Below are 26,385 nucleotides of genomic sequence, written 5' to 3'. Positions count from 1 at the left end.
CCTGCCAGTAAGCGGCCCTGATTCTTATTACCTCTGTACTTCTCCTGGTCTGGGCCTCATCGTGAGACGCAGCAGGTGCTGCTTTAGTTTCTCTAGTGCTATGGGCTGGGTCTCCTGCACTGACCTTTCATCCTCTGATGTGCTCAGTCTCATCGACAGGGTGGTGACCTTTGTCATATCTATTTGAGTCTCACTACTTAGAGCCTTTGTGTGTGTGTGTGTTTGCTACTTTGTAGGGTGTTAGCTGAGTTCCAGATGAGCGCTCTGTTTCTGCAGGCAGCTGTGCACACACTCTAAGAAAGCATGAGAGGCTTGGGTAGAGAAGGCCTATTTCATCTGGTCCAAACTGGAAGGCTTTGAAGTGGTAGGTGTGGAGACAAGCATAAGCTCGGGCTGTCCCAGGCAAGCCAGGGCATGTGGTCATGCTGGTGGAAGGCACTGGTGTGTGGGGGAGCGGCCTGGGGAGCCGCAGCGCTCTCTTTGCCTGTTTGCTGGCATGCTCTGGGTTTGATCTGAGATATGTGATATATTGGAAATTGCCCTGGACTTGTCCCTGGAAGATCGGGCTACAAGTTCTGCTCATATTTATAGTCACATGACTTTTTCAGGCTTCAGGGATGTCTCTTGGATGACGGAGATATTTTGAGGAGCACTGGCCATCTCAAACTGGAAGGAAGCAGGACGTGAATGGACCTGCGGACCCTGGCGGGTCTCTGGAGTTGTCAGCATGCCGCCTTATCCTTGGGGTCCTGCCCAGGGTCGGGCTGCTGCCAGGTCTTACCTGAGCATGCGCTCCTGCGTGTCGCTCACCTTGTATCCAAGGCTCGGCCACGTGGGCTCTAGTGCGTTCTGTGCTTAGTCACCGTTTATCTCAGTTTAGCGGGCCTTCACGGAGCTCCTGCTTTATCTCACGGGCACTGCACTAGGTCCTGGAAGCGCAGAGATGATGGGGGGCCCCGCACAGTCCAGACTACACCAACAGTCATGCTCCTGTATGGCGGAGACCTCCGCACAGGTGGATGGGGGGTGAGAGAGGACTGCTGGGTCGGGGTCTGGTGCCGCGTGGGCCGTCGGGGTCTAGGACCTTTGTTACAGGAGCATGAGTGGAGAGTCGCTCACTGTGGGAAATGAATTGGGCAATGAGATGCCATTGAGTCCTCACTGCTGCAGTGGCATCTGAGAAAGCAGAAGCCAGTACTGGGGACTGCAACCGGGGCTCTGACCTTTCTGGCCTTGCCCCCTCTGAGGCTTGGGGTACAGCCAGCGCCTCATGCTTCAGTGTAAGATAACTCAGAGTTAGCATTCTCTCTGCTCCATCTGGGGGGCCTGGGGCTCTTGTGATGCTGAGGTGAGCCCCGGTCTTGGGGGCAGCCACGCCCTGGCTCCCGCCTCTGTTCTCGGGGCCTGAGGCCTTTTGCTCTGCGTCTCCAGTTCATTAGCTCGCATAGCTTGTGGAAGTTTCCTTTCCTTGTGAATGCTAGCGTCTCAGGATAATCATTGTTCATCAGCTTTGGCCGTTGCCCTTCTTGTCCCCAGCGATGCAGCTTCTGGACGTACGAACGCCACTGCAACTTTGCAGCAAACCCTGCTGTCCTTTGACTTGCTCCTGCCCTTCTGCCCCAGTCAACTAAAGCATTTCTTCATATCCTGTATATAACCTGTCTCTGAGTTTGTTTTTTTTTAAATATTTATTTATTTATTTATTATTTATGATAGAGAGAGAGGCAGAGACACAGGAGGAGGGAGAAGCAGGCCCCATGCCAGGAGCCGGATGTGGGACTCGATCCCAGGACTCCAGGATCACACCCTGGGCCAAAGGCAGGCGCCAAACCACTGAGACACCCAGGGATCCCGTCTCCGAGTTTTACACATGTTGGAAATAGTCTCTTTTGTGTTCTGGGCTAAATGCTTTATTTCCTTTGGAAAAAGTGGTGGGAAGCTGATGATCTTTTAACATAAACAGTTCAATTTAATCTAGCAAGTATGGACTTCTTCGTGTTGGGTGGAGTTGGCTTGTGAGGACACAGCTGTTGGCCGGGGAGTAAGGGCATGCAGACCAGCAGCTGGTGAGCAGGAAGGCCATGGAGTAGCTGCTCCTTGACCCCCGCATGCCCTCAGCGTGTCCATCTGCCTGGCCTGCCCTGTGGGCTGGGAGTTGTGCAAGAGGGCTTTGCAAAGGTCAGTCCTCTTGACCCCTACATTAATAGTACAGTAGTCCTTGCTTTGTAGACAGTGAAACTGAGGTATAGAGAGGGAAGTGGCTTGTCCTCACTGCACAGCTAATAGTTACCAGAGCCTCTGTTCCAATTCCAGGCTCAGAAGTCTGCATTCATAGTCTGCCACTTCTCAGCCCTGGCTCTACCTGAGTCTCTGGGGCCGCCCTGGGCACTATCTGTGCCGAGCAGTGGCCCTCGTCTCCACCCATTCAGTGCCAAGAGCACCCCTTTCCCCAGATTGTGACAACTAAGTGTCTCTAGACAGTGCCAGATGTCCTGGGCACACAGTCACCTCTGGTGAGTACCCCTGCCCTGCCGTAGCTGCCTCACCTTCAGAATGCCACCTTCCTAGGATGTGGAGAAGAAGCCCTCGTGTGCTGCTGTTGGGGACGCAAGCTGGTGCAGCTGCTCTGGAGAACAGTATGCAGGGTCCTCCAAAGTTACACATAGAGCTACCCTACGACCCAGCAATTGCACTGCTGGCAATTTACCCCCAAAACACAAAAACACTAATTCAGAGAGTTGCATGCACCCTATGTTTACAGCAGCGTTATCGACAACAGTCAAACTGGGGAAGCAGCCCAAGTGTTCGTGGACTGATGAATGGATAACGAAGTGGTATATATATACAGTGGAATATTATTCAGCCATAAAAAGGAATTAAATTTTGCTATTTACAACAACACGGATGGAGCTAGAGAGTGATACTGCTAAGCAGAATAAGTCAGAGAAAGGTACCATGTGATGTTGCTCATATGTGGAATTTAAGAAACAAACAAGCAAAGGAAAGAATAAGAGACAAAGTAGGAAACAGACTTTTAGAGATGCTTGGGTGGCTCAGTCAGTTGAGTGACGGACGCTTGGTGAGACTGAGCTCCCGTCAGGCTCCGTGCTGGGCATTATTAATTAAATAAATAATTTTTAAAAATGCGTGACAATAACATAAAAGTTAAAAAGGTTAAAATAGAATTGACAATATACTAAAGTATTTACAACTGGGGGAGGCGATAAACGTATTTGGGTTTTTTTTTTGTTTGTTTTTAAAAATATTTTATTTATTCATTCATGACAGACATAGAGAGAGAGAGGCAGAGACACAGGCAGAGGGAGAAGCAGGCTCCACGCCAGGAACCCGACGCGGGACTCGATCCCAGGTCTCCAGGATCTGGGCCAAAGGCTCTGGCCAAAGGCAGGCGCCAAACCACCGAGCCACCCAGGGATCTCCGATAAAAGTATTTGTATTAGACTATGTGAAGTAAGGGATTCATAGTTTAGTCGGTTCTGTAACCATACAAAGCTTCCTTCGTGATTGCAGTTAACTGTATGTTTGTAAAGGAAACAGTAGAATAATAAAGCAACACCACCTTCCGGGCAGGGACCTGCAGTAGCACAGCAGACGTGTGCGGCTGTGATCCTGAGAATATTTAAATACGGGGTCAAGCTGACGTAACGGTCCCAGTCAACTGCCCAGGTGCCCACTGCCTAGACCCACCCATTATTAATGTCTTGTCCTGTTGCTTCTGTTTCTGTTTGAAACCATGTATTTTGTTGTCATTGGACCATTTGAAAGTAAGTTGTAGACATTTTGACACAATATCTAAACATTTCAAGGAGCATCCCCTAAAGGAGAACCTTGTCCCTGGCGGGGAGGAGCGTGAGAGGGGACTCCTGGCTGGCTGTCGTTCCCGCCCTGCTCGCTGTGCAGGAGTGCTTCCAGGTGCTTTCCCTCTGTCCGAGCAGCGCCAGGGCATCGTGTCTGTGCAGCCTCCCAGCCTATGACTGTCTTCCCTCTTTTTTCTCTGAATATCATTTAACTTCTTGTTATAAAAAATCGCAAATATTGAGGCACCTACATGGCTCAGTTGGTTAAGTGTCCAATATCTTGGCTTCGACTCAGGTCATGATCTCAGGGTTGTGGGATCAAGCCCCACGTTGGGCTCCCCACTCAATGGAGAGTCAGCTTGTCTCCCTCTGCTCCCTCACTTTCTCTCTCTCAAATAAATAAGTAAAAAAATTGCAAATGTTGATAGAAGCAGAACTGATAGGTGGCTGTGCCCAGCCAGTGTTCCCAACTCATGGATTCTAACGACTTTCTGAGGAGGCCTTGCTGTTTAGAGGAAGCCCCCACCCTGGATCCACTGGTTGGATGTGCTCGGGCTCACTGATCATGAGAGCTGAGCTCCAGTGGCCGGCAGGTGCCAGTGGTTGTCAGTTCTTGTTCAGTAGGCCTGAGTTCTCCGGACGACCAGAATCCCAGCACAGCCCTTCCTGGCCGGAGTTTCGGGCAGCTGGGGTGTGACGGCATCGCCGCCCTCTCCGGGTCTCAGGCACCAGCCATGGGCCATCTTGCCAGGTCCTCACACCTGCCTGGAATCCGCTTGGCTCTATCACCCAGCCCCCTCCTCCTGGGCTGCCCTTGCCAGCACATTGCCCACTCCCCGCAGGCAGCCCCAGGGCCCCTGGGATTCCCCGCCTGGCTCCAGCTTGCCTGCTGCCCACTCTGCTTGGGCACAACGCCCCCCACCTATGAGCGTACAGGATGTTTCCCAGCACAGGGGCTTCTCCCCACTCCAGAAATGCCGTGGGTGCTGCTGGCGGGCTGCGGGTGGGAGGGGGTGAGTGCTGGCCTGCTTTCCTGCACAGGAAGCCAAGGGCTTTTCTGGCCCAGGGGCTCACCTATCTGCTGGCAGCTGCCTTTCTTGCCTCCGTGGGGTGTTCTTGAGGATCTGCGCCCGCTGTGCGTGGCCTTGCCGAGCTGTCAGCCTGCGTTCCCCTGGACAAGAGGTCATGGAGCCTTTCCTTTGACTTTCGTGTTGTTTTGCAGTCCTTGAAACCGTCTTCAGGGCTGTGTGCTTTGGCCAGAAAATGATTGGAAAGTCGGTCCTTCATTTGGTCCAGGGTTCATGATAATGGGAACATCTGTGCCGTGGGTCATGACTTGGTATGCACAACCTTTTTTTCCCTAAAAAGAGAATTTGTGGTTGGCAAATTTGTGCTTGAGGAACTCCTAAGACCTAATCAATCAGCTGACATTGGGAGACCAAGGTTGTCAATAAGTGCAGGAGAGTCGTGTGTCCCCGTGGTCACTGGAGTCAGCCAACACGTGCCGTGGCCCTGTGGTGCTGCTGGCCGGCTGGCCACGTTTTCTCCCTGGCCCTCCCTGCCTCCACCGGTCTCCGCCTCTGGGGCCCTAGCAGGTGGTCTTCCGCCTGAGATCCGACATCTTTCTGATTGTGTCATCAAGCATTTATTGATCGTTCCTTTGGAAATTCAGAATGACTTGCTGAGGCTGCTGGTCAGTGGGCTGAGCAGCACAAAAATAGACAGCGATAGGTCTCAGGGCCAGGAGAGCGTCGCAGGCAGGGTCACAGTGCATTGAGGCAGCAGCTCCCGGTGCCCACGGCGTCGTTCTTGGATCTCAGCCTGCCCTATAGAAGTGGGGTTGTCCTCGCCTTCCTGAATCCGGTGCGGGAGCCTGGCCCCACGCACGGGCCCTAGAAGGGCTGACATGCTTGGATGCTGCATGTGGATCCAGGGCCTAGAGCCTGCCCCCCGATCAGGCCATGTGACCCCTGCTGTCTGCCCCCTTGCAGTCACGGCTCTGCGGCTTCCACTCCGCCCTGCTACGGAGCACACTGGACCCCTGGCTGCCGCCTGCTGCCTTCCCCAGGAGAAGCCTCAGGGTCCTGCCCACGAGGTGGTGAGTTCTCCCCGGCCCCAGGTACTCCCTGCTAGGCAGGGATGGAAGACCTGTGTCATGGGGCCCAAGGCTGGCCTTTGCGACCCACCCCCTGCAGACAGATGCACCTGCTCCTTGGGGTGGTGCCCCCACGGGGCCCCGAATTCTGGTGCAGGGCTCACTGACAGCAGCGGCCTGAGCTGTGTGCTCCAGGGAGAGTCCTGGATGTGGGGCAGGGGCGAGGTGGACGTGTCAGGAGGCCACACTCAGGCCCGGCGGCCGTGGAGTGAGCGGTCTGAATGTGCAGTGCTGCTCAGTGACCTCGGGGCAGACGTGTGATGGCTGGGCTCCTGCGGGGCTGTCACTGTAGCACCTGTCCCCTGCGTGTCTTGCCCAGCTCTGCCACCCAGCACTTTGCCACCCAGGGGGCCATCCTCACGGTGGACAGTGGCTTTAACTCTGCATGGCGTAGGAGCCCCTGGTTCTGTGAGGACCCCAGCTTTGCCTGGGAGCTGCTTCCCATGGAGCCTGGTGCCCAGGGCGTCCGCGGGGCTCAGGTGCAGTGCCCTCATGGGCCTCTGACACCGGTGTTGGCTGCTACAGCTCCCTGGGGTAGGCCAGGCTCTGGCCGTGGGTGCCCCTCGCGCTGTGGGGAGCAGAGGCCTGCAGAGCCCAGGCCCGCCGGGCAGTGGACAGCGGGCAGTGGCCAGTAGCCAGACCACACACCTCGGTCTCTGTCCAGGCCCCTCCGACCCAAGCCCCTCTGGAGGAAGGTGCTCTCCGCCACGGCGATGGGGGTCCCCCTGCTTCTTGGAGCCCGCTATCTCACAGCAGAGCCTCAGGAGAAGAGGAAGATGAGGCTTGTAGTGGACGGCGTGGGGCGCTTCAGCAGGTAGAGGGGGCCGGGGGCTGGGAGGGGCTGCAGGGTTTGGCTGGAAACTTCCAAGCTGCCCTCCAGACATTCCACTGCCCCAAGCCTTGTGCACTGGACGTGGCCTCTTACCTGTCAGACAGCCGTGGCCAGCTGGAGGAGGAGAGCGGCACCTGCATCAGGCTTCCGCCCACTGGTGGGCCGCTGCCGCCTCCTCACCCCGACCCCCAAGGAGAGTTGGCATCCGGAGGGCTTTGGGGGAGGGGGGAGGACACCCTCCTCCGCCCCCACTGGACCTCACGGGAGATGGGTAGCGTGTGGTCAGTAACATCAAGGGTGCCTTCAACGGGAGGCGCTGTTCGTACTCCCCCGTCTTCCAGCACAGCGTCCTTGGGGGGGATCTTCCTGTTGGGGCCCCTGGGACAGACCTCCCTGCTGTTGGTCAGATCCTGGAATCCCTAAGGCCAAGAGCCAGCTCTTGGCTTTGGGGGAGACCTCAGTCCACCCAAACCCACGGTGGGGCTGGAGGGGGGAGCTCATGGCCACCTGGGGAGGAGGCCCAGGCTGACCTTGGGGAGGGACTGCTCAGGCCGGGCACCTCAGACTGGTGCTAACAGAGGCCATAGGTGTCTGGACTGTGAGTGCTTGACCGCTTCCTGCTGGGAGGACACACCAGGCCATCACGTTGCAGTGGGACGTGGGGCCACCGCGCACCCCGCTGCCCCTGTGGCAGGCTGGCCTCGGGCACCCGGTTGTCCTCGCGGGCAGGCCCTGGGCCATGAGCGCTCTCCCGCGCGGTTGTCCGGCTCTCAGCCCGAGGTTGATGAGGGCAGAGCCTGGCTTGCTGTGGGGGGTGTGGCACGAGGGACCCGCGTCAGGCACCGTGGCAGGCGCCCCCGTGGCAGGCGTGGCACCGCCTTCTCTGCTCCTGGGAACCTGTATTTCTGCAGCGAGCCCTCAGGCTGAGCTGGGGCGGAAGGGCGCGGCTAGACTCTGCTTTTCCCAGCCTGTTGTCAGCCATGGGCCTAGCCGCGAGGGCCGGGCAGGACGGGCACACGGTGGCCACAGGGCCTCCAGAGCCAGGGGCTGCGTGTGGGCAGGATCCCGGGACGGTGGCAGGTGGGGAGCGGGACTTGCCTGTCCCCCGGGGGGGATGCTGCTTGAGGAGAGCAGAGATCAGACGTGTGTCAAGGCTCTTAGGAGAGCAGCGAGCAGTCTGCGTCAAGGCCTTCCTTTCTCACTCTCACCCCTTGTTTAATTTTCCCTTTTCAGAAACTTGTGGGCTGTTTTTTTTTTTTTTTTTGGACCGTTTCTTTTTGTTTTTAAAGACTTTTTCATTTGGCAGAAAGAGAGCACAAGTAAGCAGAGCAGCAGGCCCGGGGAGAGGCAGGGTCCCCGCTGAGCAAGAGCCTGACTGGGCTCCATCCCAGGACCCTGAGGTACCACCTAAGCCAAGGCAGATGTTTAACCACTGAGCCACCCAGGTGCCCCAACATTTTTCTTCTTGAACCCTCTACAGATAAGTTGTCATGAGGCCCCATTGTCCCTACAAGTTTGTTCCTAGACAAAGACATTTTCCATAAGCACAGTCAGGACACTGGTGCAGGGATCCTGGGGGGCTCAGCAGCTGAGCCTCTGCCTTGGGCTCAGGGCGTGATCCTGGGGTTCCAGGATTGAGTCCCGCATCGGGTATCCACAGGGGGCCTGCTTCTCCCTCTGCTTCTCCCTCTGCCTGTGTCTCTGCCTCTCTCTGTGTCTCTCATGAATAAATAATAAAATCCTAGAAAAACAAAGAGACACCAGTGCATCATGAGCCCCTACCTACATGCAGTCCCCTGTCACCAGGCCCCCCAGCAGGAACCCTTTTCAGCACAGGGATCCTATGCCAGGCCCATCTCCAGTGTCTTACACTCTACAATAGTCCCCGTGTCTCCTTGGGCCTTACAGCTAAACTGGAGGTCAAACGTTACGTGCCCAGGGCTGTCAGTTTTGATGGTTCCCTAGGATGAACCGCAGAGCTCAGGCCCGTGCTGAGCCCTGGACCGGGTGTTACCGTAGTAGAAACACAACTGGTCAGTGAGGCCAAGGACGAGATGTGCAGGGTGAGGCCCCGCCAGGGCCACACAGTCGGGTTCCCCGTCCTCAGAGACCCTGCACAGCCCCGCTCCTGCCGCACTCAGTGAGCTGCGTGTGCGTGGCCCCAGGGGCGCCTCGTTACAGGAAGGACGGGGCCGTTGGTCTCCCTCCGCGGCTGGGCTCATCTCTGGGCCGAGCCCCAGGTCCCTAGTCCCCTGGCCAGTCTTTCTGGTGATCTGGGCCCATCACTCAGGAAATCCCCGGGGTCCCAGAGGCCACCTGCCAGGAGCTGGGGCAAAGGCCAGGCCTTCCTCGCTGGGTGGTCGCCCTCCGTGACCCGGTGACCTTGACACCCCGGGAGGCTGTAGGCTGGTGATGTACATCAGGGGGCAGCAAGCAGTGGCCAGACGTGCCGCTGCCTGTTTTAGACGCGCGGCTTTCTGGGACTCGTGCTCCATGCAGTGTCCATGATGCCTGCGGCTGCTGTCACAAAAACAGCAGGGACCGTGTGGCTCACGAAGCCCAAAATATTTACCATCTAACTTTGTAAAGGAGAATTCTGCTGACCTCGACCTCTTCTGGGGCCCCTCAGTTGGGTTTGTGTGTGGTTTGCTCCTGGCCACACTAGCTGGCTGCGTTCCAGTCTGGAAATGTGTCTCTTCTCCCCACTTATTTCAATCAGGCTGGACTCGTGGATTTTTCACTTGATTCTGTAAGTTCCTCTCTGTTGACATCGGGTAATTTTTTGTTGCTGGCGGTCTAGGATCGGCTAGTGGGAGCCCCTTCAAACTGGACTTCTATGATCCTTTGCTTTCCCAAGTTTTTATTTAAATTCCAGTAGTTCACATACACTGTAGATCCTTTTCTCTCCATTTTCTCATACAGAATTTACAGCCACGGAGTTGGAAGCACTGCGGTGAACCACGTTTTGCCATCACATCTTTAACTCCTGCCCCCCGAGTCCTTTCTCCGTGTCTCCCTTTTCTGGAGCATTTTATTCCATTTTGTACTAGGAGACGTTCCAGGGCTCATCTTGTTCTTTCCCACGCCTGGACGCGGCCATCCTCCAGGGAGCCTGGTTCCTTGGGGTGGAGAAGGGTCTTGACCACGACGGGGTGTTGGGGTGCTCGCTGCCCCGGGTGCACCTGCAGGCCCTGCACAGACTAGGCTGAGGGAGTGCGTGGGCCTGCGGCCGTGTCTGGCCACACGCCCCACGCCTCGCACTCACAACACTTGCCGACAGAGGTCGTTCTTCTTTACTCCCTTCCTACAACTGTCTCCAATTTGGGGAACCCTGGCTCCCCTCGTCTGCAGTTTAGTCCTGACCATCACCGAACGCCGCCCCTCCTCAGGCCCCTATTGCCTCTTGGGCTGAATTACCCAGGACGGGGGTGGGGGTGGGGCGCTATCCCCTCCACACCCCCGGGGAGCTCAGGGTGCCCGTGTCAGGCGGGGCTGAGTGGGCAGAGGCTGCCTGTGGAGCATGGCTTGGCAGGTGTGCAGCAGGCTGACCTTGTCACCACGGGGGGGCCACATGTGCCTGGCGGGGGTGGGGGGGTTGCGGGCAAACCTACGCAACACCCGGCAGGAAGCTGGAGGTCTGGCTCCCCCAGCGGCCTCCTCGAGACGCAGGAGCCCGAGGGCCTGCAGCTGGGGTGCTGGGGGCCACCCCTCCACTCTCTGGCCCCGGGGCGGCCTGGCCACAGCCTGGTGCATGGGGCTCCTCTGTGCATGGGGGCTGCTGATGGCAGCCTGGTTGGCAGGGCCCGGCCCTCCGTCCCCGGTGCCTAGTGGTGCGTGTTCAGACACAGGGCCGCCCGCTGTGTAGACCGGGAGCTGGGACTGCCCCGCTGCCAGCGCCGGGCAAGAGCAGGAGCTAGAGCAGCCCGCCGGGCCACCCTGGGCCCGGCCGCCCCTGTGCATGCCCCTCGGTGCCATGGCCTGGCCCGGGGTGGCTGAGGGCAGCCTCCGCCAACAGGTCGCTGAGGATAGGCCTGCAGATCTCCCTGGACTACTGGTGGTGTGCGAACGTCGTCCTGCGAGGGGTGGAGGAGGTTTGTCCCTGCACTCTAGCCCCAGGGCACTGCGGGGGGGTGGGCAGCGGGCGGGTGTCGGGGGCCCTGGGCGGCACCCGCCTGTCCCCATCCCCCCATCCCTGCTCTGTGCCTGTGGTCAGAACAGCCCGGGGTACCTGGAGGTGATGTCAGCGTGTCACCAGCGGGCGGCTGATGCCCTGGTGGCTGGGGCCATCAGAAACGGGGGCCTCTACGTGAAGCTGGGCCAGGGGCTGTGCTCCTTCAACCACCTGCTGCCCCCAGAGTATATAAGGACCCTGCGTGTGCTGGAGGACAGAGCCCTCACCCGGGGCTTCCAGGAGGTGGGTCCCGCGCTTGGGCTGGGAGCCGGGGTTCCTGGCAGCGCCCTGCCCCCCCACTGCTTCCAGAACCCTCTCCTGCAGGTGGATGAGCTGTTCCTCGAAGACTTCCAGGCCCCGCCCCACAAGCTCTTCCAGGAGTTCGACTACCAGCCCATTGCTGCCGCGAGCCTGGCCCAGGTGCACCGCGCCAGGCTGCACGACGGCACCGCGGTGGCCGTGAAGGTATGTGGGGGCCCGCTCTGTGCCTGGGGGGGCTAGGGCTAGGGCTGGGGTGGCCTTGGGTCCTCCCCGCAGATGAGGACCCTTCCCAACGCAGGTGCAGTATATCGATCTGCGGGACCGCTTTGACGGGGATATCCACACCCTGGAGCTCCTGCTGCAGCTTGTCGAGCTCATGCACCCCAGCTTCGGCTTCAGCTGGGTGCTGCAGGTACCACTGCCCAGAGACAGGCTGGAGCCGATGGGGGGTGCACAACGCGTGCTGGAGTGGGCTGCTCCCCAGCCCGGACCCCCCAGCTGCCCCTGTGGTCCCTAGGACCTGAAGGGCACCCTGGCCCAGGAGCTGGACTTCGAGAACGAGGGGCGGAATGCTGAGCGCTGTGCCCGGGAGCTGCAGCACTTCCGCTACATTGTGGTGCCCCGCGTGCACTGGGACACGTCCAGCAAGGTGGGCTGGGCCCCTCCCGGGCGGGGACGCACAGCCCTGCCAAGCTTAGCCACTTGCTCTCTCCCAGCGTGTGCTGACAGCTGAATTCTGTGAAGGCTGCAAGGTCAACGACGTGGAGGCCATCAAGTCCATGGGGCTGGCGGTGAAGGATGTGAGTGCCGTGTGCATCGGGGCGGGGGGTCGGCGGGGGGGCCTGGAGCACAGGGCGATGGTGGTGCCGTGCTCCTCTCCCCAGATAGCAGAGAAACTCATCCAGGCCTTTGCGGAACAGATATTTTACACGGGCTTCATCCACTCTGACCCCCACCCTGGCAATGGTAGGAGGAGACCCCCGGGGGGTGGAGGACGTGGGGAGGGGGATGGGAGCCAACACGCTGTGTCCCTAGTTCTGGTGCGGAAAGGCCCAGACGGCAAGGCACAGCTGGTGCTGCTCGACCACGGGCTCTACCAGTTTCTGGATGAGAAGTAAGCTGGCGGCGGGGTCAGGGGCGGGAACTGGGGGGGCGGGAGCCCCGCTGCTCAGCCTCACTGCTGGCCTCCCTTAGGGACCGGGCAGCCCTGTGCCAGCTGTGGCGGGCCATCATCCTGAGGGATGACGCCGCCATGAAGACACACGCAGAGGCACTTGGGGTGCGAGGTGAGGCCGGGTGTGCAGGTGCGGGGGCTCGAGGGGTGCCCGGTCCTGGCTCATGCCTCCCCGCCCCCCAGACTACTTCCTCTTCTCCGAGGTGCTCATGCAGCGGCCCGTACGCCTGGGGCAGCTGTGGCGCTCGCACCTGCTGAGCCGCGAGGAGGCTGCCTACATGCAGAACATGGCACAGGAGCACTTTGAGGACATCATGGGTGTGCTCAAGGCCCTGCCGCGGCCCATGCTGCTCGTGCTGCGCAACATCAACACCGTGCGCGCCATCAACACCACCCTGGGCGCCCCCGTCGACCGCTACTTCCTCATGGCCAAGAGGTGGGCACTGGCGGGGGTCTGACCTGGGGGTGGGGCTGGGGCTGGGGCCAGCCTCGGGCTGACCATGTCTCCGGACAGTGCGGTCAGGGGCTGGAGCCGCCTGGCAGGGGCAGCGTATCAGAACATCTACGGCGCCAGCCTCCTGCGCCACATCAAGGTCCTCTGGGAGACGTTCAAGTTTGAAGTGGCTCTAAGGTGAGGGGTGAGGAGGGGGCGGGCACCTGGGGCAGGGGGCCGAGCCCTGCTCCCCACCAACCTGTGACCCCTCCGCCCTCCCACCGCAGGCTGGAGACCCTGTCAATGCGGCTCACCGCCTTCCTGGTTCGGCTCCTGGTCCGCCTGGGCCTCCTGCCCGAGACCCAGGGGCTCTCGGAGTTCTTGGAGACCTAGGGAGTCCCGGGGCAGGAGGGTGACCTCGGAGCTCATCCAGCATCGGACCGCCAGGGTGGCCACGGCTGGAGTGCACACCCCAAGACCAGGGGCGCTGGGGCGGCTGCGGCCTCAAGTGCGGGGACGCCGCGGGGCTCTGACCACAGCCTGGCCAGGACGCCCGACAATGACCACAAGCTCTTCTTAAATCAAACATCTTTTTCCTCGTGTTTTGTACAAAATGGGGTGGGGGTAGGGGTCGGGTCAGGGCGGCACGTGGGGTCTAGAAGTGCGCAGTGACACGGTCCGTCTCCAGAAGGTCATCCAGGATCTGCAGGGAAAGGGGTGATGAGAGGGGGCGGGCCACTGGGGAGAGGGGCCACACGGGGCAGGCCAGGGGCTCACAATGTCCGGGGTCGTGCCGATCTTCTTGGCCAGCTCGCCGCGCTCCATGGTGCTCAGGTACAGGTAGCGGTTTAGCAACTCCCCGTCCAGGACGTTCCGCACGGCGTTCTGCAGGATACGCCGGTCCACGTGCAGCATCCTGGGGGGACACGGGCCGTCGGGCAGCAGGACGTGGGTGGGGGGTGGGGGGCGGGGGTGCAGTGTGGGGAGCACACTCACCGGAAGGCCCTGGGGTTGAGGCCAGCGTGGTGGGGCAGCATAGTGGTCAGCGCGTTCTGCAGCATCAGTAGCCGCCGGTATGTCTTCTCCTGCATGGGCAGCAGGAGCCCGATGCCCCCATCCAGTGTGGCTGCAGGAAGTGCCGCGTGAGCCGGGCTGACACCACACACTTGCCCCTGCTGCCCCCTCCTGCCCCTCCTGCCCCTGCTCACCGAACCATGTGATGTGCTTGTTCTCCCACACGACCGACTTCTTGCTGGGTCCCTCCGCTGCCCCCCGGCATGGGGTCCTCCAGAACGTGTTCACGTGGGCACCCACGTGGAAGTCCGCCCGCCGGAGCAGGCGCATGCCCCCGAAGCTCTCTTTGGCTAGGCCGGAGGGAGCTCAGGTCAGCAGCCGCCCAGCCCTGACCACAGCCTGGCCAGGACGCCCGACAATGACCACAAGCTCTTCTTAAATCAAACATCTTTTTCCTCGTGTTTTGTACAAAACGGGGTGGGGGTAGGGGGTCCCCTGGGCCCCCAGCGGGGAAGGGACACTCACCTTCTGGCAGGTACATGTACACCATGAGGTTGCGGTCACGGTCAGACACTGGGGAGCAGAGCTCGGGTCAGCCCGGCCGCCCCAGCGGCTCAGCCCCTCTGCCCCAGGCCCCTGCTCACCGAGGAAGCCCAGCTGGGCGTTGTCCACCATGAAGTCCACGCTGTACACCTCCAGGGGCTTGGCGTCCTGGGGACGGGGAGCGGGGCCGTCCAGGTCAGCCCGTGGCCAGTGCCCACCCTGTGCCCGCCCAGCGCCCGCCACGCGGCGCCGAGGCCCCTCGGGTACCCGCGACACCAGGCTCAGCGTCTTGCTCTCCTCCTGGTAGCGCAGCAGTGAGATGCTCTTCATGACGTCCGCCGCCAGGATGAAGTTCTTGACGCTGATCATCTGGTGGATGTAGAGCTGGGTGTCGATGAAGGCCATGCCCGTCAGCTCGCTGGCCCGCAGGCTCCACAGGAAGATCTGGGGGCAGAACGAGCGGGTGACGCGTGCGGGGTGGCAGCAGGGCCCGGGGCGGGGCGGGGGGGGCGGCGATGGCACACCTTCTGGCCGATGGCGGACACCAGGTGGCCGTTGCAGTGGCACAGAGCCGTCACCGGCCCCTTCTGCTCCTTCTCGTACAGGACCTTGAACTTGTTCTTGGTCAGGGGCTGGCCAGGTTCGGGCACCACCTCAATCACGTCCATGATCAGGATCTGCCCGGGCAGGAGGGCAGGACATGGGGGGTGATGGGGGGTGACGGGGCTGCGGGGCGCTGCCCACCCCAACCCACCAGCCCCTTACCCGCCCTCGGCACGTGACTTCCTCCCCCTGCATGAGGCAGGTCCCGGCAGCCACGTAGCCCTTGAGGCCTGACACAGTCTCCTCGCTGCGCAGCGACACGGTCTTCATGCATGTCACGTGCTCCCACTCCTCCAGCTCGATTCTGCGCAGGATCTGCAGTGAGGGTGCAGCTCCGGGCTGACCGCAGCTGACCGCCCCGCCCCGCCCCGCCCCCGGGCCCCGCTCACCTGGCGTTGGGGATGGCCTCCCAGCTCACCGGGGAGATGAGCTGGATGGAGAAGGCCTCCTGCTGCGGGTGGATGTACCGGTCATCTGCAAGGACACGGGATGGTCAGGGGGGGCGGCCCCCACGGCCTGCCCCGCGTGGGTGGTACGCACCTCTCTCGATGGTCTCGAACTCCTTCTCCTCTCCGGTCATGCGCGGGATGCGGGTGCACGGCATGTTGGTGCTGGTGGCCACGGCGTACACCTGGGAGGGAGCGGCGTGTCACAGGGTGCGGAGGGCACGCCCCACGGGTGCCTGGCCCTGAGGGGATGGGGTCAGACCTTGGACTCCACGTGGTAAGCGACGTAGTGCGCCGTGCAACGCAGGGGGATCTTCCTGACCGGCCACGGGGCGTCGTAGGACAGGTAGGCAGGCAGGACGCTGATCCGCAGCTCTCCCTGGGGGGCAGGGGCGGGGTCAACAGGGTCCGGCCACACAAGGGCAAGCCAGGCCACACACCTGACACTGCACAGGGCGGGGGTGGGGGGGTGGGGGGGTGGGGTCCTGCGCTTCGCGGGCCGCCAGCCACACGCAGACAAGCAAGTGCCGCTGGGCCCCCAGCCGCCACCCTCACCCGTGCACGAGGTTCGCCATCACCTACGGCATGACGAGCGCCCACGCTGGCACCACAGTTAGGAAGGGGTTCACAGGGCGAGCGCCTCCCCAGGGTTACACGGCTCCTTGCGGGCAGTGATGGGACCCCAGCCCCACAACCCGCCGCCCCCGGCTGCTCAGCCCTCCGGCCTTCGCAGCATCTCACCTCTTTGACCTTGGCCTGTTCACCAGCTGGACACCCCCCGACCCTCCAGACGGAGCCCAGGGCCCCCCCATCCCCAGCGACCCAGGCAGGGCAATGGGCGGCACGAACCCCGGGTCCTCCCCACCTGTCTGTTGAAGTAGAGGAAGCCCCGGGGGCAGTTGACATTGTGGAACGGGGCAAAGGAGTCGATGGGACCGTCGATGCCCATGGGGTGCAGCCGCAGGGCACCCCGGCCGGTCACCAGGAGCCAGTGAGGTGAGGGGCCGCAGATGAACACCTGAGGGCAGGCACTGTGAGCTGAGGCCCCCATGGCGCCCCCCGCCCCCCCAAGGCGCCAGCCTACCCCCGAGTAGCCGTAAATGTCCTCGAAGTACCGGAACCGGGCCACGCGGCCACGGGCCCCCACCCCCTCCTCGGCACCACCGCCCTCCGCTTTCTTCTTGGACGGTTTCGGCTTCTTCTCCCGGAAGTTGATGTTGTGAGGGACCTGGGGGGGCACGCATGCTCCGTGATGGCGGGTCGTGCCCCCCCCCACAGCCGACCCCCCCGCCCAGCTCTGCCCCATCACTGCACCTTCTTGAATCGGACTTTGAGGTTTCCCTGGCCAAGCTGGGAGTCGTGGGGGAAGGCCTCGTAGATGAGCAGCTCCTGGTCCACGTGCACCTGGGGGCGGCGCGGGGTCAGCGGGGGCGCGGGGCTGGGCCGGGCCGGGGGCAGGGGGCCCACACTCACCAGGAGGTACGGCCTGCTCTGGCGGCTCCCCAGCGCCACCAGCAGCACCTCCTTGACCAGGGGCAGCTCCCCCTGGCGCGTGGCCTCCTCCTTTCGGGCCTCGGCCTGCGTGGTGGGCTGACCGAAGGAGCTGTCCACCAGGACGCGCTGCCCCACGGGGAAGTTCTTCACCAGGAACACCAGCCGCCAGTCGGGGAGCTGGTAGATCTGCAGGGGGAGAGGGGTTGGCACCACAGGGCCGGAACGGGGCGCAGCAAGGGCGCGGGGCCTCACGCACCTCCATGGTTCCGTTCTCCCGCACCAGCAGGCACCAGTGGGTGGGCTCGGCCCGGAACGGCGTGGGGTCCCGGTCGGCAGGGGGCTGGCTGCTCCGGCGAGCCTCCTCCTTGCTGGGGCTGAAGAGGGAGCCCGAGTCCCCGTACAGCATCTCCTCCTCATCATCCACTGTGGGGCTAGAGCCGGGGGCAGCAAGCGGGTCACGCGTGGCCGGACGCGGGACCTGCCCCCGCCCCGCCCCAGGGTGCCCCCCACGTACCCCCTACGTACCTGGTTTCCGAGCCCTGGCCCTCGGCCTCCGAGCAGCTGCGGCCTCCCAGCTCATCGCGGGCCCCGCCCAGGCGGCTCTCCGTTGTGAACATGCCGCTGACGTCTCGGTACACGCACAGCGTGATCACCTTGGACTGCTGCGGGGGCAGGGGGGTCAGCACGGGGTCGGGGGGTCAGCAGGCTGCGGGCACGGGGCTGAAGGGCGCTTACATGGTGCAGTGGGGGCTTGTGCAGCGCCAGGCGGTGGTGACGGCCCCCATACGAGTCGCTTTTGAGCAGGAACATGGTGACATGGCCCTCGGCACTCATGATGACCACGTAAGGGTCAGCCACGGCGCACTGCACGATGGGGGAGCCCAGGTCCACGGGGATGAAGTGCAGCTGGTTCACTGTGGGTACCGGGTGGTCAGCCCCGGGTGGTCAGCGCCCACCACCCCAGCCCGGCCGCCTGGCTGTGCCCACCTCCTTCCAACAAGCGGATGCCGAGTGGCGACACCTGCACGATGTAGCGGTTGTCCCCAATGTTGCCGGCAAACACTGTGGGGCCCTGCGTAGCAAAGCCACTGGTGTCCAACTCCATGATCTCCTGGCCCGTCTGCAGGATCTGTAGGCGACGGGAGCGTGAGGCACACACCACGCGGGGACCCCCGCGCGGCCACCAGACCCCCACCCCTCACCATGGTGGAGTCTTCCCGGCTCAGGATAAGGAACCCGTGTCTCCGTCCGTCATCCTCGGCCTCCAGGGCGCTGGACTCCTGCTCTGACCCCTCGCCCTTGGGGGTCTCCTCCTGTGGCAGCGGCAGGCGAGCCGGAATTACACGCCTGGCCAGGGGCTCCCGCGGTTGCGGGGGGCGGGGGCAGACCCCCGGCCAGCCCAGGGCAAGCCCGCCCGCCCGCCCGCGTGCCCACCCCACAGAGCAGCAGGGCCCTGTCCCGGGCCCCTGGGCCGCCCGCCCCGCCCCGCCCAGGGTACACCTACTTGCTCCTTACGCACAGGGGCGATGACGGTCCACATGTCGTAGCAGCCAGGGAGCTCAAAGGTGGTCACCACCTGCGGCCGGATGCTCTTCTGGAATGACGATGGAGGACATCAGCCCCCTGGTCCTGCCCGGGCGCCGCCCCCCCGCCCCCCACCCCGCCAGCCCCACATACCTGCAGCACCGACAGGGCCCCGTTCTTCCCGTAGCCGGAGCACACCACGATCTCCAGGTCTGGCTCCGGGCTGTTCTGAAACTGCAGGGGGGCTGAGTGAGGACGGGCCCCCCCTTGCGTGCACCCCGCCCCCCACCTCTCCAGCCAGGGTACCTCTTCGGAGAGGAAGGCGGGCTCGCCCATGGCGGCATTGGCACAGGGTCCGATGTTGAGGATGCTGTCGCACACCTGCAGACACAGCCGGGCTCAGGCAAGCCAGCCAGGGCGGGACCCCCCCTGCACCCCAAATGCGCCCCAACCTCACCTCAAAAGAGTATGTGGCCAGCTGGGTGCCCGACTGGGCCTCGCTGCCGTACACTTCAATCTCGTCCACCTCGTCCTGTGGCACCGACTTGCCCCCTGCGCAGACGGACCCGCGTGAGCCCACGTCGCTGGCACCGTGCCCTGCGCCCTCCAGCCCAGCTCCCCGTCCTCACCTGACCAGCCCGCTGCGGAGTCCACCCGCTTCTTCTTCGAGGGCGGCTCTTCCTGGGGGCAGGACGGGGCAGTGAGCAGCACTCCGAGGCCGCCCGTGCAAGGCCACCCTGACAGGCCCCGGGCACCCACCTTGTCAGCAGCCTCCCGGGCGGCACTGGCGGGGGGCTCCTGCAGCTTCTCCGTGTACTTGAGGAGCAGCGAGTTGCCCAGGCGAGAGCCGAGGAACAGGTACCCGGGCTCCATGGTGACCATCTGGAGGTGGGCGGGCGGGCGGTGAGGGCGACACAGGCCCACGGCCAGGGCCACCCCCGACCCCCACTCTCAACTCACGCTGGTGGTAAGGACGCTGGCGGCGGCCTTGTCGAAGTGGAAGGCGCGGACGCTGCGCATGCCGTCGGTGATGAGCGTCAGCACGTAGCTGTGGGGGCGGGGAGCGGGGAGTGTGGGGAGGTGAGCTGGGGGGAGGCACGGGGTTGGGGGGCACAGGGCGGGGTGGGGAGGCACTGAGCTGCGGGGGCACAGGGCGGGGGGAGGCGCTGAGCTGGGGGTGGGGGCTGCCGCGCAGGGGAGACTCACATCTCCCCACCCTTGAGGGAGATGACCATCTTGTCGTACGAGATGAAGGCCGCCTGTGCGCAGTCCAGGGTGATCCGCACGCCCTCCTGGGTGCCTGTGTGGGGCGCGGTCAGACTGCCCGACCCCGCGCCCTCCGCCCCCCCCACCGCGCCCGCCTCCACCCGCACTCACGAAGGGGAAAGGCAGTGGTGCCTGTGGTGAGGCCGTTGAGAGCCACGCCGTACGGGGGGACGCTCTGGTTCAGGTACAGCAGCGAGTTGACGGCGAAGACCACCACCCCACCTGGAGGGGGACAAGCCAGTGGGAGGGGCGGGGCTCCCCACCCTCCCCGGACACCCCCACCCGCACGGCCCTCACCTATGGGCTTGGGCACAGCGAGGGCCTGTGTGCAGTCAAAGGGCAGGCTGGTGAGGGACCAGATGACTGGGTGGACCTTCTGCGTGATGTTCAGGGAGATGGCCACGATGGAGCACGTGTCCTGCCGCACGGCCACCCGCCTGGGGACAAACAGGCAGGTCTGCCAGGGCCCGGTCACAGCACTCCCAGTGCCGGGGACCTGGCCACCCCCACCCAACCCAGACCCACCGGGCCATGGCGGCTGCAGCACCCAACACAGGAGCCTCACCCAGGCCAGGTCTGGTTGGGCTCGAACAGGATGAGCAGGGTGGGCTCGTAGTAGCCGTGCAGGAACTGCAGGTCCACGATGTTGAGCAGCTTCTCGTCTAAGCCCCGCACGTCAATGATGTAGCTGGGCAGGAAGCTGGACCTCTGCCTGCGGGCAGCAGGCTCAGTGGGCAGAGGAGCCAAGGAGCTGGGGCGCAGACGGTGGCTCCCCCACCGCGGTACTCACCCCTCTCCCATGAGCCCCTCGTGCTCCTCGGCCAGGCTCTCCCTGCGGAAGGGCAAGACCACCAGGCGCGTGCCGTAGATGAGCATAGCCGCGCAGCGCCCGTCAGGGTCCACGCGCACCCTCGGCGTATGCACATTCTGCACGAACCCATCCTGGGGGCAGAGGGCATCGTGAGGCAAGCCTCGGCACAGGAGGCCCAAGGGGCGCGTGGGGGCAGGGAGGGCTGGGGGCTGGGGGGCAGGGAGGGCGGGGGGGGGCAGAGGGCTGTGGGGCAGGGAGGGCTGGGGATGCGGCCCTGTGGGCGAGGGGCATGGGGGGCAGGGAGGGCTGGGGACAAGGCCTGGCCCTACCCGCAGCTCAGGCTCCTCAAAGTAGTGCAGAGACAGGGTCTTCAGATCATGGGTGCCTGGGTCATACTCCACCACTGACAGCTGGAAGGCAGGTCAGAGCTCACCCCAACCCTGACCCAGCAGGCCCCCCACCCAATCGCCCACCACCAGGCCCCCGCCTACCTTGGCGTCCTTAAAGCTCAGGAGCAAGGCGTCCCGCTTGGCACCCGCCAGCTGCACGCTGGCCATGGACATGACGTTGCCGAAGAAGGAGAAGGAAGCCACCAGCTCCAGCTTTTCCCGGTGTTCTCGGTGGGCCTTTCCCTCTGGGGGACAGGCTGGTGGGTACAGGTCTGGGCCCGGCCCCAGCCCCCACTGTCCCAGGCCCGTGGCTGGGGCAGCCACCCTCGTGCTCACCTGTGCTCCTGTCATTCTTGACGGGTGCCTGGGAGGGGAAGAGGAGGTGGGCAGTGAAGCCACACGCCTGGCGGCCCCGGCCCTGCCCAAGCCCTCGCTGTGCTGGGGACCACGCTCCCGGGCACTTGCGGAGACACCTGTGCGCACCTCAACGCAACGTGCACGGACTCACGCTCGCAGCCAGTCCCCGACTTGGCCACAAGGCTTGTCAGGAAGCCTCGGGCTCCGGGGCTGGCAGTGCTCAGGGTCAGAGGCCGGACACCGAGGTGCCCAGTCGCCAGCGCGACCCCCAGGTCACCCGCTGGGCCCAGGCACAGCACGGGCCCCGCCTGACGGGCCGGGCTCCCGGCCTGAGCCGCTCGCTGGTCCCAAGCAACTGCCCCCCGCTCCCGGACGTGCAGGGTGCCCGTGGCACTCGGGGCGCATCCCCCCCCCAACCCGAGGGCAGGAGGGTGTCGGCGCCGCGCGGCCCCAGCCCGTGGGGAGCGGCCCCACGTCCTCCGCCGGGAGGGGGGCAGCAGCCGCGCTCGCGCCCGTTTCCTCCGCAGAACATCGGCCCCAAGCTTCATTAGGTTTCACGGTAACAGGCTGCTTGGCTCGGGCCGTTCGTTACTCACAGTTACTTAAAACACTGAAAAACACACTTGGAAGTCATCGCTTGGAAACAAAGTAAAAGGTTTTTTTTTAAAGATTTATTTTTAAGAGAGAGCGAGGGCGCGCTCACGTGGGGGGCAGAGGAAGAGCGAACCTGAAGCCGACTCCTGGGCCCACCGGGGCTCGAACGCACGCCCGAGGTCACGGCCTGCGCCAAAATCAACAGGCAGGCGCGCCACCCACTGAGCCTCCCAGGCGCCCCAGAAAAGTTCTAATAATGAGAAAAAAGCCCGTTTTTAATACTATGCTTGTGCCCTGGGGAAAACATCCCGACAAGGGCTGCTCGAAAAGGGCCGCGTAACTAACTCGCTACAGGAGAGGCACCTCCGGCCTCCAGGACCCCAGTCACAGCCACAAGGAAACCCCCAGAGCCACCGGACGGTCCCAGGAAATTCTACCTAATGTTTCAGAAACGACAAACTTAAAAAACACCAAATAAAACCCAAATGAAACCAAAACATGCACTGGTCCCCGGCTGATGGCACCTCGGGGGGTGTAGGCCCCCCAACAGCAAGCGTGTGCAGACAGGAGGGACAGGGGGTCGCGGCAAGCTCCTGACCTGTCCGCAGGGGAGCCACAGCATGTCGTTCCGGGCGCACACGCAGGAAGGACCCCCGTGCTCACGGTTAAGGAGAAAACCCCTGAGCTGTTTCAGCGAATATAATAAAGTGTGTGACGGGGCGCCTGGCGGCTCAGCAGTGGCGCGTCTGCCTGCGGCTCGGGGCGTGACCCCGGGGTCCTGGGATCGAGCCCCAAGGCGGGCTCCCTGCTCCGCGGGGCGTCCGCTGCTTCTCCCTCTGCCGCACCCCTGCTCGCGTGGGGGCCCCGCACACGCTCTGTCTTGCTAATACATCAAATTTCCCTTTTTAAAAGGGAAGAAGGTTGAGGCCATTATATTGATGTTGGACAAACTAAATTTTTTTTAAAATATTTTATTAAAAAAATAAAATATTTTATTCATTTATTCATGAGAGACACAGACCCAGGCAGAGAGAGAAGCAGGCTCCCTGCGGGGGGCGCCCGATGCAGGACTCGATCCCAGGACCCCGGGGTCACGCCCGGAGCCTAAGGCAGACGCGAATCTAATGAAAAACCGACTGCAACTTTGAAAGACGTGAAGTTATAGATTAACCTCAGGAGGGTGAACGTCTCTACGAGACCGACATCTTGCACCCGTAACCGTAATGAATTTTCTATTTCCTTGGGTTTCCAGGAATTTCACTGAAGTGCTGTGTACTCCCCCAGAAGACACGGGGCCTTTCGTGCTGCCCACGGCGCCCCTACAGCTGCCCCAGGCCACGGCTTCCCTGCTGAGCTGCCCCGGCTCCCCCCTCACCCAGAGGGCGGGGTACCAGCCGCCCCGGCCCCACGCCCCCTGCCTCAAGCTCCGGGGCTTCCCCATTCCTGTCCCCCCCCCATTCCTGTCCCCAGGGATGGCTGTTCGCTCCTGCAGCCTCTCCCAAGGCACAGGCTGGGAACGGAAGTGGTGCCGGACCCCGGGCCTGGGGGTGACGGGCACTGCCCCCCAGGGTCCAGAGCTGAAGTAAGACGCCCCCGGAGGCCAGCCTGCTGCCGGGAAGACCACGCTAGCCATGCGGGCTGAGCGGGGAGACGGGGCACCTCCAGCCTGCCTCAGCCCCCAAGTAGAGCCCGGGCGCCCCAGCGCCGCCTGTTCCGCGGCAGGGTCTACGCTGAGCCCCAGCCCGGGGCCTGCATCCGCCTCGGACTGCAGATCGGCCGACGCTCCTACAAGGGACCAACGACGAGCATCCGCCGTCAGCGCCGCAGCCCGGGCGACCCTGAAGACGCGACCACTCAGCTCAGCCCCGGCCCACCGGCCACGGCCGTCTCTTCGGTTCCCTTTGTGCGAGCCTTTACCCTTCAGGCCACATCCCTGCCCCCCGGTCACCAGGGCCCCCGGAGGCTCGGCAGCAGGGACCCCGCGTCAGGTCCGAGTCTGCGGCTTCCCCGGGCTCGGCCTTTCTCCTGCCTTCCCGGCCACGCCTCCTCCGACTCTTCCTTGGCCTCTTCTCTTCCCAACCCCTCAACCCTGGGGCACCCCACACCCCAGGTGGCCCTCTTCTGGGCGATCCCAACCAGCTTCGGATTTTAAAGAGCCCAACTTCAGACCGCGCTCGCGACAGGACTGCCGTCCCCGCCCTCCCTCGGCCTCGCAGGGGCCGCGCCACCGCCACCAGCGCCCTCGCACGTCTGCAGAGCTGGAGTCCGGGGCGGCCCCAAGAGGCCCCGCTCCCAGGATTCGTGCCCCGCGCAGCCTCTCCCACTGTGCCAGGGCGTCACGTTTACTTCGGGTTACGAAGACACAGTGGCCGCTTGGTGACTTTCTGTCACCAGCCTTCATTCTGCAGGAGGCCGCCCCCTGGCGACCCACACGACGCGGTGAGGCCTCCTCCCAACAGCGGGGTCAGTGAGCAGCAGACAGAGCCTTCAGAGGGTGGCAGCACTGGCCAACATCTAGAATGTGCAGGAGCCACCCGGCTGGGCCATTCCTGGCTTCCTGACCCTCGGAAACCGGAGACACTTCTGCGGTTTTAAGGTTCTAAGTTTTCGGATACCTCGTTGCGCAGCAGCAAGAACTAACAGGATGTCCGTAAAGGAGCCCCCACCCCCCTCTCCCCATTCCACCTTCTCCAGGTCAGGTAACAGCAACTCCACCCCTCCTGGTCCCCAGACCAAAACTGGGCCCTGGCAAAACCTGGACTCCTCCCGCCTTCGCGTCCCGCATCCTGTGCATCCCGAGCCTGACGGCTTCCCAACACCCCCACAGCCCAGTGCTCCCGCTCCTGACGGTCTCCCTGCGGCCCCATCCCCCACCTCCCCACCAACTCTCCAGCACAGCACCCAGAGACCCTGTAACACCCGGGTCAGACCACTCCTTAACTGCCCGTCCGAGCTAGCTCTCAATCCCTACGATGACCTGAAAGGTCAACATGCTGACTTCGCCCATCCTTGCTCCATTTCTTATTTATTTATTTTTTTTAAGTAATCTGTATGGGCAACGTGGCACTTGAACCCATGACCTGAGATCAAGACCCACCAGCAGTCCCTTCCTCAGGGCCTCTTGCAGATCCTTTTTTTCTCTTCTTTTTTTTGAGAGAGAGAAGGGAGAGAGGGTGGGGGGGCGGAGGAAGCACGAGCGAGCCCCAGGCCGACTCCCACCCAGCGCAGAGCCCGAGGCTGCACGGGGCTCCACCTCACTACCCTGAGGTCGTCACCTGAGCCGGGATCCTGAGCACCAGCCCCTACTGCCCCAACCCCTCGCCTGAGGCCTCCTCCTTGCCTGCTCCAAACAGCTTCGCAAGGAGGCAGAATTTAACCCCACGCCCGCCCCCCATCCTGCTCTGCTGGTCTGCACGGCACTTTCAACTCTGGCCTGGCACATGACGGGTGGGGTCGGGTCTGTCCCGCTGGAAGGCGGCAGGTGTCTGTGCCTGTGGTGCCCCCCAGGCCTCGCGCAAAACCAGCGCTGATACGCATCTGTAGGAGAAACGAGTGAGCGGATGCCCGTGGGCTCTGAACCCGTTTGTAGAAAACACGACGGTGCAAGCGCCTGCGGTCTGTCACTCGAGTCGGAGGGAGGCCACTCGAGTGGGAGGGAGGACTTCACAGGGGGCGGGCCTGGAAGCCTGCGCCGGGGACCAGGGACCAGGCGCCCATCACTCGAGCAGTCTCCGCCCGGGTGCGCTCGCTCTGCCAGCCCCATGGTCTCCCCCTCCTCGCACTGCGCCCGCGGGAGCCCCGGAGCTGTGCGTTTTTAGCCCCAAGATCTCTAGTTTTGACTGAAACCCTGACGGCAGCCACATACTGACGTCAAAGCGGCTGTTACCCCAGAAGCTTAGCCTCTCGGCGCCTTTAATGGCACGTGTTCAGTCTCACAGTCGGGCTCTAGGGTCCGAGCTCAGGTGCCGGGTCGCGGGGCGGCCGCGGAACAAACAAAGCCACGTGGCCCGAGCGGCCCCCGCCCCTCCCCCCGGCCCGCGCCCCCTCCCCGGGCCCGGCCGCCGTCTCCTCCCCGGGCCGCCGTCCGGCTCGCAGCCGCACCTCTAGCCCCGGGCGGGCCGCACGCACCTCGGCGTCGCGGTTCAGGCGGTACACGTAGAGCTGCGAGGTGCCGGCCACCACGAGGTTGCGCTCGCTGTTGTTGAAGAAGTTGCAGTACATGGAGAACTCGAGGCCGGTGGGCGGGTGCGCCTGCTTGTACACGGCGTACATGGCGCCGGGCCTGCGGGGCGCGCCCACGGTGAGCGGGGCCGCCGCGCAGGCCCCCCCGGCCCCCCTGCGCCCCGCCCCCCCGCCCACCTGCCGTTGGCGCGGCTCGCGGGACCCGGTGGGCGCTCACTGGCCGGCGGCCCCGGAAGCTGCGCGCCGGGGTTCCGGGCGGCCGCGCCTGCGCAGTGTCGCCGCGCGGAGGGGCGGCGCGCCCCCTGGTGGCGGGGAGGG

At 63.2% G+C, this 26,385-nt stretch overlaps 2 protein-coding genes across 9 annotated transcripts in view; one reads left to right on the top strand and one right to left on the bottom strand.

Annotated features, from left to right (window-relative positions):
* The window catches only part of ADCK5 (aarF domain containing kinase 5), a 16,980-nt gene extending 3,555 nt beyond the window's left edge, over positions 1–13,425 (top strand). The window contains exons 1-15 of one of the 6 annotated variants that reach the window (XM_041768763.1): positions 3,323–4,569; positions 5,041–5,157; positions 5,810–5,916; positions 6,638–6,787; positions 10,821–10,896; positions 11,019–11,219; positions 11,301–11,441; positions 11,536–11,649; positions 11,755–11,886; positions 11,954–12,037; positions 12,122–12,351; positions 12,432–12,523; positions 12,595–12,847; positions 12,926–13,042; positions 13,132–13,425. In XM_041768763.1, the coding sequence (XP_041624697.1) occupies positions 6,687–6,787; positions 10,821–10,896; positions 11,019–11,219; positions 11,301–11,441; positions 11,536–11,649; positions 11,755–11,886; positions 11,954–12,037; positions 12,122–12,351; positions 12,432–12,523; positions 12,595–12,847; positions 12,926–13,042; positions 13,132–13,237 (1,647 nt within the window). In that variant the 5' untranslated portion in view covers positions 3,323–4,569; positions 5,041–5,157; positions 5,810–5,916; positions 6,638–6,686 and the 3' untranslated portion in view covers positions 13,238–13,425. Of the gene's footprint in view, positions 1–3,322; positions 4,570–4,926; positions 5,158–5,809; positions 5,917–6,637; positions 6,788–10,820; positions 10,897–11,018; positions 11,220–11,300; positions 11,442–11,535; positions 11,650–11,754; positions 11,887–11,953; positions 12,038–12,121; positions 12,352–12,431; positions 12,524–12,594; positions 12,848–12,925; positions 13,043–13,131 lie in introns of those variants that run through there. The other 5 variants (XM_041768762.1, XM_041768764.1, XM_041768761.1 and 2 more) reach the window with 5 other exon arrangements.
* Positions 13,421–26,362, bottom strand: CPSF1 (cleavage and polyadenylation specific factor 1). Of its 3 annotated transcripts, XM_041768709.1 has the most exons (38): positions 26,245–26,362; positions 25,987–26,167; positions 21,271–21,298; positions 21,037–21,179; positions 20,875–20,955; positions 20,525–20,676; positions 20,300–20,446; positions 20,032–20,171; positions 19,846–19,956; positions 19,675–19,768; positions 19,429–19,516; positions 19,228–19,350; positions 19,098–19,149; positions 18,926–19,020; positions 18,775–18,849; positions 18,622–18,702; positions 18,449–18,538; positions 18,147–18,257; positions 17,932–18,073; positions 17,680–17,858; positions 17,470–17,606; positions 17,201–17,375; positions 16,924–17,130; positions 16,765–16,854; positions 16,535–16,678; positions 16,316–16,468; positions 15,713–15,829; positions 15,545–15,635; positions 15,394–15,478; positions 15,167–15,308; positions 14,926–15,078; positions 14,669–14,845; positions 14,503–14,569; positions 14,384–14,431; positions 14,053–14,208; positions 13,841–13,970; positions 13,622–13,760; positions 13,421–13,547 (listed from the first exon to the last, which is right to left on the bottom strand). In XM_041768709.1, the coding sequence occupies exons 2-38, from the start codon at positions 26,155–26,157 to the stop codon at positions 13,500–13,502; spliced, it is 4,362 nt and encodes a 1,453-aa protein (XP_041624643.1). In that variant the 5' UTR covers positions 26,158–26,167; positions 26,245–26,362; the 3' UTR covers positions 13,421–13,499. The 3 variants fall into 3 exon arrangements, with proteins under 3 accessions (XP_041624643.1, XP_041624644.1, XP_041624645.1); XM_041768710.1 differs by lacking the exon at positions 26,245–26,362 and having other exon boundaries at positions 18,464–18,538; positions 25,987–26,229; XM_041768711.1 differs by lacking the exon at positions 26,245–26,362 and having other exon boundaries at positions 26,014–26,229.
* Positions 26,363–26,385: the final 23 nt, after the last annotated feature.

The sequence above is a fragment of the Vulpes lagopus genome, chromosome 9 (genome assembly GCF_018345385.1).
Source record: "Vulpes lagopus strain Blue_001 chromosome 9, ASM1834538v1, whole genome shotgun sequence".
In the NCBI taxonomy this organism is placed as follows: Eukaryota; Metazoa; Chordata; class Mammalia; order Carnivora; family Canidae; genus Vulpes; species Vulpes lagopus.
The sequence above is the reverse complement of the archived record's forward strand: the minus strand, read 5'-3'. Positions and strand labels throughout refer to the sequence as shown.

Excerpts from the sequence above, each read along its gene's own strand:
- CPSF1 (XM_041768709.1), bottom strand. The coding sequence starts at position 26,157 with ATGTACGCCGTGTACAAGCAGGCGCACCCGCCCACCGGCCTCGAGTTC. Across the intron at positions 19,957-20,031 it reads CGCTGTGCCCAAGCCCATAG|GTGGGGTGGTGGTCTTCGCC; the intron begins GTGAGGGCCGTG and ends GTCCCCCTCCAG. Across the intron at positions 15,830-16,315 it reads TCCTCTACTTCAACAGACAG|GGAGAGCTGCGGATCAGCGT; the intron begins GTGGGGAGGACC and ends CCTGCCCCCCAG.